At 45.3% G+C, this 14816-nt stretch overlaps 1 protein-coding gene across 1 annotated transcript in view; it reads right to left on the reverse strand.

Annotated features, from left to right (window-relative positions):
* Positions 1-14816, reverse strand: part of ANTXR1 (ANTXR cell adhesion molecule 1) — a 265829-nt gene that overhangs the window by 101292 nt on the left and 149721 nt on the right. The window contains exon 13 of the mRNA XM_069582959.1: positions 5172-5267. Within this exon, the coding sequence (XP_069439060.1) occupies positions 5172-5267 (96 nt within the window). The remainder of the gene's footprint in view (positions 1-5171; positions 5268-14816) is intronic.

A 14816-nucleotide genomic window follows, 5' to 3' on the forward strand; every position in this document is an offset into this window, starting at 1 on the left:
TCAGGTGCAGGAAGGGGGCAGGGCAGGCGGAGAAGGAGTTATGGAATCGAGAGTGTTCCTGAGAGTGGCAACATGGGGTCAGTAGGTTAAGAGACCATGTAAGCTTTTGTTCTATCCCCAGATTTTTGATTTGGAGGAGTCAAGTCCCCACTACTAATCAGGGATCTATCAGTGTCTGGTGACCTGCTGAAATTTAGGCCAGAGGTGATGGCCTTTCCCTGTGTACATGAAGCTACCACCCTCGCTAGACTGCAGGCTCTTGTTAGGGTGCTGGCTCTTGGCTGGGACGATGGTAGACACCCAGGGTTACCTACGCTTTCTTCATCTATATTAGATGATATTTACTGCTAGTACCACTGATTTACTGTTGACTTTTTCACTCTTACAATATATTTCAACCCTTTTTTCATGATCATCTTCTTATTTAGATTTCTTGGTCTTCCTTTTTTTAAAATTCAATTGAGAAAGTTCAATAATATTGGCCCAACTAGTAAGTAGATAGAATGGCCCTTGCATGACTTAAAGGGTTCTGGCAATGCCCCTTGTGGAACTGAGGCAGGGCTCTATTTACTTGCCTATTTTGGGGTAAAATATTTGCTCCTGAATTCCCTTTCTGCAACTGCAAATGAACCCAGGCTACACAGTCCAGTGACTCTCTCCCTTTCAATGGGAATGTTTTTGGCATCAGTGAATAAAGGTAGGAATCTTAGAAATCAAAGGTTTACCTGGGGATATTGAGGTCCATGCTGGGAAACACTAAAAGGTTTTGATCCAGGGTCTGGAAAAATTCTCTCTCCATTGGTCACCACTGATAGACTATTCTCTGCTATTTGGGCAAGAAGTTAACCCAGGTTTCATCTAGGCAGAAGATAAGAGCCAGATGGGAGTAAGGTCCTTTCAGAAAGGCAAAATGCAATGAGTAGCACCAGTCACTCTCACCCTTCAGATTTCTTCTTCCAGATGGGGCCAACAGGAAGCAAGAGGATACTGAGTTCTGCAAAGGGCCAGCTTGTAGTAACCAATACACTTGCTCTGGTCATCCTGGTCATTACTTTTAAAATGTTCATTATGATGAGTAAAGAGTGATCTAATTGCCTGCCCTTCTATCCCTGCCACCCTCCAGGACTTTGTGGACCACCCCCATTCCCAGTTCATATCCAGCTACTCAAGGGTTAATGTTTGGCCCAGTTGGGATGGGGGGTCTTGTGGGTTGTTAAATACTTTAAATATCATTCCTGGAGGGAATTGTGCAGAAGACAGAGGAAGGACACAGCAGAGAATCCTCCTGGGCTCCTCACGTTACAGACCCTTTCTGCTCTCTGGTTATTTTCCATCATTGAGATGTGGCTTTGGTACCAGGTCACTGAGGCATTCCTCACACTTGAGGCAGGGTAGAGAGAAGGACAGAGGAAGGTTTCAGGACCATCAGTTACAAGGATGCCCTCTGTCAGCCCCAGACTTGGAGAGGGGGTGCTGTCAAACAAGGGAGAGAAACTGCCTGCATTTTGCCTCTTAGGGAGGCAGGAGATGATGTCTGCCCTCCTTCCTGTATACTCCCTTCAGAAAACACATGACTTTATCCCACCCACCTCAGAGCATCACCGTTCATGAAGGAAGCCAGTGATCAAGAAGCAATTTTGGGGGTACGCTAAGTGTCAGCCCCAGCCAGCTTTTAGAAATAGCTGTGAGGGCAGTTTCTATAGACCTCATAAGCAAGGAAATCAATCTCTAAGATCTTCCCCTTGCAAAGAAATCCTTCAGGACTTACAAAATCAGACCGCATTAAGACTTTTGGCTGTCTTCCAAAGCAACATAGGCTTAACCAGATAGAATCATTGAAAAATATTTTGAGTATTGCAAAACAATCTGGCCTTATGTAATCCTGCTCCCAATAATGAAAAGCGTTAATTAAGAGACATTTTCCTGGAAAATAAAACCACAATAAGATATCATCTCATGCCTGTTAAGATGGTTATCATCAAAAAGACAATAACAAGTGTCGGTGGAACTCCTTATACACCATTCATGGGAACATAAACTGGTATAGCCACAGTGGAAAACAGTACGGAGGTTCCTCAAAAAATTAGAAATAGAACTACCAAGACGCAGCAATTCCACTTTTAGGAAACAAAATTACTATCCCAAAGAGGTACCAGCAGCCTCGTGTTCATTACAACCTTATTTATAATAGCCAAGATATGGAAACAACCTATGAAGGATGATTGGATAAAGAAGATGTGATATGCATATACTGCGAAATACTATCCGGCTATAAGAGAGAAGGAAATCCTTCCATTTGTGACATTTGACTTTGAGGACATTACTCTAAGTGAAGTAAGTCAGGCAGAGCAAGACAAATACTGTATGATCTCACACCTGGAATTTAGAAGAACCAGATTCATAAAAGCAGATCAGATTTGCGGTTGCCAGAGGCAGGCGTTGGGGTACAGGTTTGAGGGTAGAGGAATTGAGTGAAGGTAGTGAAAATGTACAAATTTCCAGTTAGTTCTAAGATAAATAAGCTCTGGAGCTGTAATGTAAGACATGATGTCTACAGTTTAGACTACTGTACTGTCCATTTGACAATTACTAAGAAAGTAGCCCTTGGGCTTCCCTGGTGGCTCAGTGGTGAAGAATTCATATGCCAGTGCAGGAGACATGGGATTGATCCCTGGGTTGGGAAGATCCCTGGATGAAGGAAATGGCAACCCACTCCAGTATCCTTGCCTGGGAAATCCTACAGACAGAGGAGCCTGGTGGGCTATAGTCCCTGGGGTCACAAAAGAGTCGGACATGACTTAGTGGCTAAACCTCACCACCACTACCAAGAAAATCGTTCTTAAAAGTTCTTATCACAAAGGAAAAAGTGTGTAACTATGTGGGGTAATGGATGTTTGTTGTGGTAAACTTTGTGCAATACATGTATCAAATCATTAAGTTGTATACTGCAAACTTATAAAATGTTATATGTCAATTATATCTCAATAAAACTGGAAAAAAGAGACATTTTTCACCAATATAAATTGAATGCCATATGGTACACTTATGTATTCTTATTATACTAACTCTTTTAAAATAATAATATTAATTATTGTTATTAAAAATAATATAAGCAACTGTTTCAAGCAGTATATATACACATATACATATATATTATACAGATATAGATACACATATTTATGATCCTTTAATTTTCACTATCTACCTATGAGGTCAGAGGTCTCATTGCCCTCAGTATACAAATGAGGAAACTGGGGGACAGAGTGGTTAAGTAACTTGCTCAAGATCACACAGCAAGTAAGTCATAGAGTACTGCTTGGCTGTTTTATTGTTTCTAGCTGCCCTCACTCAGAAGCAACAGTTTTTAACAATTAAAGGGACTCAGTGAACAAAGGTGATGCCTACTATAACAGAGGCCCTGGTGCTCACTTTGGGCTGCCACCAATACCACCACCAGCCACCCCTTCTTTAAGAGACCCTCCAGAATTCCAAACTTGGAAATGTGTATATTTCTGAATCACCATAAAGAGCACTCTGGCTGGCTCATTTTTTTAATTTTTAACCTTCAAAATAAAATGGTTGTGCAGCCTTAAGTATTTAAACATTTAACTTTTGAGGCTGCTGTGGCCGAGACAGCGTAAAATCTTGGTGAAATCACTCCAGCCTGGATTACACTAATTGACCCAAGATTTGCACCTGTCTGGAGTTCCTCCCCACTACACATTCTTGTCTGCTAAAAGTCATCTTTTCCCGTCTACACCAGAGGCCTCTGTTGGTGCAAAGGCTTTACTTTCCAGAAATCCTTGCCACATGGATCCATATCCTGGCTGAATTTCTTGTCTCATCCATTTCCCATCTCCTTAAGATGTCATTTGAAGACATTTCCTCCTTCAGTTCAAGTCTAGTGCTCCATGCGTCTTGGGTTTCTGTTCTTCACACAGAATTAAAAAAACAACAACTTTTTTTTTTTTTTTTTTTTGCTGTACTGAGCAGTGTGTGGAACGTTAGTTCCTTGGCCAGGGATTGAACCTGTGCCCTCTGCACTAGAAGTGCGGTGTTAACCACTGGAACACCAGGGTATTTCCACACACAGATTTTAGGAGCTTTGTGCTGTGTGCTTAAATGTTGGCATTCCAGAGATAACGTGAAGACAAACTGGCCTGGAGAGTCTCATCATCTGTTTTCCCCTCCTGGGCTGGCCATAGGAGGACTGAAATCCAGGGAATGAAAGATGCCGCAGCAGCAGGGCCACGCTGATTCAAGCCTGCCTGGCTTTACAGTGCACGCTCTGACTGTGCAAGAAGGCAGGGCGCGTGCTAGAACTAGACCTGTGAGACCTAATGTTTTTCTTCATTTGAATAGTATGTTGTTTGGGCTTTTCCTTTTGTTTGGGTCTCTGGGCCAGGGAATAGAAACTGATCGTTGCTGTTGTTTAGTCAGTAAATCCTGTCTGACTCTTTCGTGACCCCATGGACAGTAGTTCCGCCAGGCTCCTCTGTCCACAGAATTTCCCAGGCAAGAATACTGGAGTGGATTACCATGCCCTCTTCCAGGGGATCTTCCTGACCCAGGGATCGAACCCATGTCTCTTATGTCTCCTACATTGGCAGGTGGGTTCTATACCACTAGCACCACCTGGGAAGCCCAGGTGCATGCTATGAAAGGTAGGTGCCACTCTGTATTGTTAAAAATGGAGGCCTAAGTCACTTTCTCGGATGAACTGACAGGTTGCTAAGACCAAGCTGGCTTTGGAAGAGTATCAGCTGGTGCAACTCAACAAATATGCGTGTGCACACATGTACATGTACCAAACACACACACGTTCATGTGTATTGGTTACATATCAACTAAGCCTCATCATTTACAGTATTCTACTAATCCTTCCTAGGCACTGGACCCAGAGCAAGCTCTCTAGCTGTTCTATCCAAACGGCATGTCCACTGGCAAACTCACTCCCTAACCCATTTGACCTCCTAATGACTCAGTTTTATTGACTGTGTTAGATTTTGCCAATTTTGTATTAATTGTACCCCAAACCGCTAGATTTATTCTTAATTATTTACACATTTTCTTGTCACCCTTTCCTTGCGCGTGGTACTGTTAACTTTGTGTCACTCTTTGCTTTGAGTGGCCAGAGGCCCAAGGTCAGGGGAGGAGGCTGCGTCACTTACCACAGTGCAGCAGAGGGGCCAGAACCACCAGAGGAGTGCCAGGGCCAGGAGTAGGAACAGGATCAGCAGGGCGATCGCCAGGATGGAGCCATCGGACTGTGGGGCCGAGAGAGAGGGTGGTCAGCAGTGGGACTGGCTGTGTGTGCAACCAGCACAGAGCTTGGGTGGGGCAAGGCAACACCTGCGGTCCCCCTGCCCCACACTCCCATCCTCAATATGCAGATTTAAGGCCTGGAGAAGAGCACAGCTCACTAAGCAAATGGCTGAGACTCTGTTCAGCATTTTGGGCAACACTCTATGTAGTCAATTCTCATAAGAAATGGATTCCTCTTTTCAGTGAGGCCCTGTTCTTCTCTTTGAACAACATCCCGAAGGACCGATCCTGCAAGAGACAGAGCAGATGGCCGCTCATGCATCTGGGCGCTGAGAAGGCCTCTGCCACTCCCTACCTGCCTGCGGACCATCACCCTCTGCCCAGTGACAGTTCTGCTCCCTGGATCTGCTGCTCCTCTCACCACCTGGGCTGGACTCAGGACAGTTCTCAGTCTGCTCCCCTGAACCTGTTTCTCATAAGTGCATGGAACAGATTCACGAGCAAAGACTAGAGCCCACAGGTAGGATGTGATAAAGGGCAAAGGGATTCCAGGGTATGGAGGGTAAAGCAGCTGCTGCTGACCCTGGGAGGAGAGGGGTGTGGCGGCTGAGTCAATGCTGCTGTCAGAGCCAGTGAGACAGGCAGCCAAGACAAATTATGCCCACTTCCAAACACGCCTAGGCCAGTCCCCAAAATGACAGTTGCTGTGGCCTGAGATGGCTAACTTTTAGCCGCAGAGATCTCATTGACTGCGTGTCAGTATTCTGAGGCTGCTGGTTCAAAGAGGCAGATTTAAGTGCCTTCTATCTCCCTTCCTTCCCAGCTACTGGGAATGCAAGGGGGCACAATGTTTGGAGCTAGGGGTTAGAGGCAAGTTGTCACAGGTATTAATTGTCATGGGTACCCCTTCTGAATACAGCTGGCACTTCTACTTTCAGCACCTCCCTGGGAAAATCAGGCATGTTTGCACAGATGATGATGATGGTAAGGATGATGATAATAAACGAAAGCAACCTAAATGTTTACAAAGAATGACTAATAATACATTATAGAATCACCATGCAGTCAGTTACTCTGTAGACATTATGTTTGCAAATAATATCTAAATGACCCTAGAAAACACTCCTGATATAAAGAGTGGACTTATGTATATGTGTCAAGAGTGAGAGAGAGACTGAGGGATATTTACTAAAATATTAATGGTGGTTTTGTGGGTAGTGGGTTAATGGTAATTCAAAAAAAATTATCTTTGTTCTTTTCCCTTTTTAACATTGCATAATAAGAAAATAAACTCCTGAAGTTGTATTTTAAAAATCTGCACTTGGGGATCCTCCCTTTGATGTGAGCTCTCACATGACCCTGGGGCTCTCACCCGGGGTTGGTGGACCTGTGGGGTACACAGACAGGCTCAGCTGGATGGAAGGTGTCACCCTCCCAGAATGACACTCATGAACTTTAGGGCACACGACTTCATGGGAAGCTGTTCACCGTGTGACCAGGTTCTCAAAGCTGCTCCCTCCCACCCATTTCCAGAGCCGGGAGGCTGGGTGGCCTGTCTGAGGTTACACAGTAGGTTAATGGCAGAGCTGGGGTGTGACTCACGCTTACTCTGAGTGCTCATCAGGGGCTACTGGAAGCTGTTCAAAGGCATCTCTTACTCTGTGGAACGTCTTTGACCCCAAAGCCAGGAAACTAAACATTTGACTCCCACCAAGCCAAGGCTTGGGAATGCCCTATTGTCCCCGAGGGAGCTGCACCTCACAGGTGCAGGTGCAGGGCTGGGCAGCGGGTGGGGAGAGGGCACAGTGGCCCAGGGATGCTCCTGGACCACAACATTTACTCATGAGCTGTAGCAGAAAATGATGCTCTTCTGGAAGACACAAGGAAACAATGGGTGTTTTCCAGACTTACTTAGTCAAAGACAGCCCTCTTGATCTTTCCATCCCTACATTCCACGCCCATAAAATGGAGATACTAAACCTCACCTGCTTCAGTGCATCGACGTGAGGAGAAAATGAATTGTAAGATGAAAGCAGATATGAGCGGATGAGAGGTTTGGAGGCCATCAAGCCAGACGCTGAGCTGAACTCACTCTCTCTCTGTTTCCACTTGGCCAGCAAATATGGTGGCCATTTCACATCATAAATCTGTTTGCACTCGGAATAATAGGTGATTCTGTTACTGCAAAGCTTATAGACCTTTGGTATTTCAGTATTAAGTTATAATTTAGTAAAGACTACAGACTACACGTATTCACTTTATATGCAGTCTCTCCTCTTCTGATTTAGTTCTCACTCTAGAGAAAGGAAGTGAAGCAGAAAGGCTGATGTATTAGGGGGATTTTTAAAAATTTCCTTCTGGAAAAAGGAGAAGGTTTCCTATGAAGTGGGGAGGGTGAAGGACCGGGCCCAGATGGGAAGACAGAAGGCTTCATTACTGGAAGAAGATTTCCTGGATTCAGACAAAGCTCTGTGTGGCCTGCCTCTGGCCAGGTTTGGTCTGACCCTACCCAGCCCCAGGCCTCCCTGCTGTAGTGGAGGAAGACAGCGTGGGACTCAGGCAGGGGTGAGTACACTGGGGATGCTGGGGGAGAGGAAAGGCAGCAGGGAGGGAGGTCCTGAAGGGACTGACCCCTGCTCTGGATGCAGCCCCCAATAAGCCCCCCAAATGCACTGCCTTGTTTTCAAGATCTTCCAGCAACCATTATATACAAAAATCCAGTGCAAAAAGTCACCATCAAACAAAGGGGGTGCATTTTTGGTAAACTTAGACCAGAGACTCACGTTTTATAAGGAGATAACATTTGCATAAACATGAACCTCAGTGGTTCATTCATGGATTCCTTTAGCAAACGTTTATGGTGGGTCTGTCTTGTGCCCACTGAGCGGATCTCTGGGGTAAGGACTAATTAGAGAGAACCAGGGTTTTCACAGTCTGCTGAGGCACATGTATCAACTGTTACCCATACCCAGGGGCCTGTGTGCCATTCAACAGTTGTACACACAGCACCTTTTACTTATTAATTTGTTGGATCGGTTTTTTTTAAATTTTATTTAAAAAATTTAAAAATGTTACACAATTTTGAAGGTTTACTTTCCATTTACAGTTATTACAAACTATTGGCTCTACTCTCTGTGTTGATAGTACATCCTAGAGCTTACCTTACATGCAGTAGCTTGCACCTCCCACTCCCTCCCTCCTCTGTTACCCTCCCCCCACCAGTAACCACCATTCCTTCTCTTATACCTGTGAATCCCATGCAGCAGCTTTTATGTGCCAGGCAGTGAACTATGTAGACAGTCTCAATTCTTCAAGCTTACATTCTGGGGCAATAGTAATAATGTAATGACGATAATAATACCTGTCATTAGCACAGCTAATACTGTACACTTACTGTGTGCCAGGGACTGTCCATTCTATGTATTAACATCCTTTCTATATGTCAGTTCACTTAATTCTCATTAACAACCTTATGGATTCAATAATATTATGCTTCCCATTCTACAGATAAACATACTGAGGCAAACATAGGAAAAGAACCACGCCCCGGTTCACAGGGGCAAAACCAGAATTTAAGGCTGGGTCATTTGGTAAGATCAAGAAACCACCTAAATGTCCATCAACAGATGAATGGATAAAGAAAATGTGGTGCATACATATGATAGAATGCTACTCAGCCGTAAGGGATGAAATAGTGCCATTCGCAGTAACACGGATGGACCTAGAGGTGATCATACTGAGTGAAGTAAGTCAGACAGAGAAAGACAAATACCCTCCTATATCACTTATATGTCAATTCTAAAATGCGACGCAAAGGAACTTATCTATGAGACAGAAACACACTCAGACATAGAGAAAAGACTTGTGGCTGCCATGGGGGAGGGGGATGAAGGAGGGATGGGGTGGAAGATCGGGATTAGCAGAAGCAAACTGTTAAGAAGAGACAACAAGGGCCTACTATATGGCACAGGGATCTTTATTCAATATCCTGTGATAAACTGTAATGGAAAAGAATATGAAAAAGAATGCATATATTTATGTGTCTATCTATCTATGTGTGTGTGTGTGTGTGTGTGTGTGTGTGTGCGCAAACCTGAATCACTTTGCTGTATAGCAGAAATTAACACATTGTAAATCAACTATATGTCAATAAAATAAACTTCAAAACAGCTGAGCCGCTTTCTTGCTCAGCCTACAGGTTGAAGCAGCAGGCTACTGCTCTCTGCAGATGCTAAGAACCAAGTGCCTGGAACTAGCTCTTCACAGAGGGAGTGACACTAGACTCTCACTCTGCAGGGTGAGGGACAGCTTGGCATTACTGCAGAGAAAGCAAACGCAAAGTGCCTATTGTGGGGGTAGAAGGCAGGTGGGATCTCCCGTGTCAGAGGCCAAGCCAAGAGCATGACTTTTATCTTGAGACTGAGTGGTTTCAACCCGAGGGTAATGTGATCAGATTTGTTTCTTGCAAAACAAATGCTTTCAATGTGTAGAGTATGGACCTGAGGAGGGAAAGACTGGAGGTCAAGGGCCCAGGTGGAGGGCTGCTGCAGTTTGGTCCAGTCTTTCAGGATAACACTTTATAGGGTCACTCATTCTGAGTGACCGTGCATTGTCATGGATGTGTTTGTACTAATTTTACTAATGACAGCTGACAGTTAATGTATGCTGTTGGCATTCGTGGCACTAGGCCAAGTGCTACATAGGCATGAGTTCATGTAACTAAATGAACGGCTCAGCAAAGGTAGGTGACTGACCCAAGACTCTTACAGACATTTAAATGCCCTCAATTTTAATGTTGCAAAACTGGGAATTGAACCTTCACAGTCTGATTTTAGAACTCTGCCCACTTCTGCTTCACCATTATACTGTAATATCAGATTTATAAAAGATTCACTTAAGAAATAGCGATACTTTAAAGACTAAACATTAAGTAGCCATAAGTAGCCATGTCAGAGACCAACAATGTGTTTGTAATTGCTACATCTGCTCTGAGGGAAGTTCACCCACATGGCTCCAGGCAGATTGGAGTCTCACATGGTGAAAGTGTATTTCAGAGTAAAGTCCAAAAGGGATGGGGGCCACAGCAGAGCCTGCTTGCCCTTTATGAGCTTGGATCGGAGTTTTAATCAATTACCTCATGACAACTCATATTAGGAGACTGTGTTACCTTGTTGAATATATATCAGAATGTAGCAGAGAAATACATACACACCTGCACTATTTGTTTCATTCCAGAAGTTGGTTCAGTTACTCTAAACTAATCCTTTTGTATCTTCAAAAATCCCAAGATGAAGAGCTCCTTTGGGTGTTAAGATTCTTCCATGAGCCAGGAGACATGTGGAATGTTCCAGAGCCCAGAGTATAGCCTGGTGGCCCATAAGCTGCCTCTTTTGTTCTGTTCTGGTGCCACCTTCTTTGGCTCCTTGCGCTCTGGCCTTCCACCAGCCCTCCTGTGTCCCAGGTTACTGCGTTACCCACTGCTTGCCTCCCCAAAGCTTCTTCCTGGCTTGGAGCCTAAGAGGGTCATGGGCTTAACCATCGCTCTTAGTCTGACTCAGGACAAGTGTGTGGACTCGGCCTCTGCTCTCCGCTTCACCAGACACAGGGTGACCAGGACTGGAAATACCCCTGGGCCCACATGGCCTCCACTATGGGGCTGAGCGGGGCCATTTGAGGCAGTGCCTAAATGTGTCTGCCCCGGCCCTGTCTTAGATGACTAACTGGCAGGGGGCGAGCTGGCTTCCCCACCACTCACAGTGCCACATCAGCCAGCCTCCAGGCCTGGAAGCAAATGTAGCCTCTATTCTCTCTGACGCTGGGGAGGGACCTGCCTGGACCTGATTTTATGACACAAAGTGAGAGCAGAAGCTGACCTGCCCTGCAAACTCTGTCTTGACACTTGTCCTTGCTGGGAAGCCTCTGCATGTAATTCTCTAGAAACTTCGAAAGAGCTTTCTGAGGGAAAAGAAAGCAGCAGACAAATAGCCAAAGATTGATTCCTGCCATTGTTATTTTCTGGACAGCCTAAACATCCAACAAGTTAAATTCTTATTTTATTTAAAAAATAAAAACAAAGTTTAATAAATCAACATAGCCCTTTAGTTTGGAATATTTTCAGCAGGATGTTGGGGGTTCTGGGGTCTGTGAGTAGAGCTGAATGGAAGCAGCCTAAGGTACTTCCAGCTGGTGAGGGGGGGGGGCGGGGGGACACACCTAGACAGCGTATTAAAAAGCAAAGACATCACTTTGCCAACAAAGGTACATATAGTCAAAGCTATGGTTTTTACAATAGTCAAGTACAGATGTGAGAGCTGGACCATAAAGAAGGCTGAGCACCAAAGAATTGATGCTTTTAACTGTGGTGTTTGTTGGAGAAGACTTGGGAGTCCCTTGGACTGCAAGGAAATATATTCATTGGAAGGACTGATGCTGAAGCTGAGCCTCCAAAACTTTGGCCACCTGATGTGAAGAACTGACTCATTGGAAAAGACCCTGATGCTGGGAAAGATTGAAGGCAAAAGGAGAAGGGGGAGGTAAAGGATGAGAGGGTTGGATGGCATCACCAACTCAATGGACATGAATCTGAGCAAACTACAGGTGATAGTGAAGGACAGAGGAGCTTGCAGTCGATGGGGTTGCAGAGAGTTGGACACAACTTAGCATCTGAACAACAACAACACTATATCATTTTCTTCAGTGAGTAGTAGTTTCATGCCTTTTTTCCTGTGAATGCTGAGGTGTAACATGCTCACAGAAGCCTGCAGTGAAGCAGATATGGTATATTACATACAAGGGCAGGATGCTCACCTGCTCCTTCCTGTGGTCATTCTTTGTTAGGATAACCTTCTCTAAAGTAGACCTGGCTTGAAAGGCAAATCCCTGTTTCATGGTTTTGTCAGTTCCTTTGTTCCCAGCTCACCAAATGAGGGTGTGTCTTTTAAAAGAAGCAGGCATTATTTTCAAGGGTATAGATTTGGAAACTTGAATAATGACAGCATCTCTCACATGGTAGGTTTCTAGTAATTTTGGATTTCTGACTCACAGTAGTGGGGCATGAGAGATCTTGTATAATAGAAGGAAGGCAAGCTTCTAAGCAAGAGAGCATTAAGCACCACTGCTCCTTTCTGTCTTGATATTTTGCTTTTTTGTTTGTTTGTTTGCTCTGAATATATCTTTTAAAAAAAGGAGAAAAAAAAAAAAAAAACCAAAACCTGTCCCCACAAGGGGATGGCCTCTAATGGGACCCTGCCTGTTGTTCTCCCTGACTCCAGAGACTTCTATATAGGTCTTAGCTGCTTGCTGGCCCGGGTAAAGGGAGGAGGGTAAAACTGAGAGGAACCATGGGAAACTTGGGAAAGCTCAAGTTTAAGAAACTCAGATCTTCAAGGTGGGTTTGGACTGGGATGTACAGGCATGGGGTTATTAACATGTAGCCAATGAAGTGTCTTCAGCTCTGGATCAGTTAGGGAGGGTGTGATCTCCGCCCGCCCCCCACCCGCCCCGGCCCCTGCGTGTCTTTCTCTGTTGAGGGTGCTTTGTGCACAACTCCAGGCCTTTCTTCCTTAGTCACTCAGGCGTGTCTGACTCTTTGTGACCCCATGGACTATGGCTCGCCAGACTCCTCTGTCCATGGGATTTCCCAGGCAAGACTCTTGGAGTGGGTTGCCATTTCCTTCTCCAATCAGTAAACAGGACCAGAGCACAGAGAACATGAACCTCTGCTCTCCACTTCCTCTCCTGGGAGCATGCTACCCACTGGGAACAGCTCCTCTTCAGCTCCATGCAGGCTGGTTTTGTGTGAGGCCTGATGCTTATACAATTTGGGGAGTCCTCTTTAAGAAAAAGAATAAAAATATGAACTCATAATTATAAGCGCCCCTCCCCTCCTGGGGCCTTAAAAGGGCTAGGAGGAACCCATTCAAATGAGGATCCTGGAAACTTAAACTTCATCAGCTCCCCCAAAGCTCTGCATCTTCCCTGGACAAGCCCCAGGTGAGAGGAGGCTGGCAAGTCTGTTTAATCCTGGGCTTCAGTTTCTAGCCCATTGCTGTCCCCTCAGCCTCAGTCTCCAGTCCACAACAACAAAGGCTTTCATAAATGGTGTTGAGGGTCTTATTTCTGTTTGTTCACATGCTTTATTGCCCCTAGAACTGTGACCTCTCAGTATCATTTAACTTACCCTAGTATGGGCCCTAGGGCTTCTCTGGTGGCTCAGACGGTAAAGAAACCGCCTGCCAATGTGGGGAGACCCAGCTTCGATCCTTGGGTCAGGATGATCCCCTGGAGAGGGAATAGCTACCCACTTTAGTAGTCTTAGCTGGAGAATCCCAGGGACAGAGGAGCCTGGTGGGCTAGAGTGCATGGGGTCCTAAAGAGTCAGACAGGACTGAGTGACTAACACTTTCACTTTTTAGGAAGGGCCCTGGTAAATTGTAACAATTGCATGTTGACAAGAGTGTACAGGAATTATTAATAAAGCAGTATGGAGAGCCCTCCCTGATGGGTGGTAGGTTTGCTGCAGTTTTAGGATCTAGGCTAGGTTTTACAGATCCTCAGCTTTATCACTGAGTTACTGAAGATACTCAGATTATTTCACCTGGTTAGATGAGACTGTCTTTTAAACATTTAACCTGAAGAATAAATTAGCAGGTTTATTCTGCCACATTGTAGGACTATCAGCCAAACTCTGCCAAAAATATGACAGGAAAACAGCTGATGATCCATTAGATCTTTTTAAAAGCTGGAGAGGCTGCTTCCCTGGATTCAGCTGGGAAATGATGATGCCGCAGGGCACTCCAGGACACGACTAGGCGTGTTTGCTATGGTGTGTGGCTACCCAGTGGTCCCTCTTCCTCTCCTGCCTCCATCTTTGGCTCCATCCCTCTATCCCTGGTATTGAGCAAGGCTGTCTTTGAAGCACTGTCAGAAAGCACTCAAGGGAAAGAAGCCCTTTGGCCAGGGGCAGTTCTAGTCCATGACCTTGAGATCTCACGGCAACTCGCTTGTTGTAAACAGTAAAGAGGCCATCCGGCAGACAGGGAGATGTGCAGAGACAAAGGGACCAGGGACATGGTGGACAAGTCAGGCGGGATTGTCAGCTTCTCCAAGGGAGGCCGAAGGGCTCTGTACCCCCTGCTCTACCCCCTCCCTCCCTAGGCAGAGGCTGCCGCTTGGGAGGCGTCACATTCCAGGGCTCTGAAGTGGAATTTCGAATCATCCTCAGCAGCTGGTATGAGCTCTGTTTCCTGCCCAGACAAAACTGGCAGAGTATGGGCAAGTTTTATTTTGAAAGATGAAATTTAAGTCATTTTATTACTGCTGAGAAGTTCTGGAAGGGCAAGCCCTGAGACCAAAATGCTCTCTTTTTCATTCTCTCTCTCTCCCAGAGCTTATATATTCTTGACTGTTATTTCTGGAAGTAACTTTAGCCGTTATCTAATACACTGCCCATCCCGCTCTGCATTTTATTGGAATTCTGTTGCCCTGGCATCTGGGGTGGCTCTCCTCAGCTTCCCACCTCTCATCTCTGATTATTCCTTGCCCACCTCCTC

Source organism: Ovis canadensis, chromosome 3, assembly GCF_042477335.2.
Source record: "Ovis canadensis isolate MfBH-ARS-UI-01 breed Bighorn chromosome 3, ARS-UI_OviCan_v2, whole genome shotgun sequence".
Lineage (NCBI taxonomy): Eukaryota > Metazoa > Chordata > Mammalia > Artiodactyla > Bovidae > Ovis > Ovis canadensis.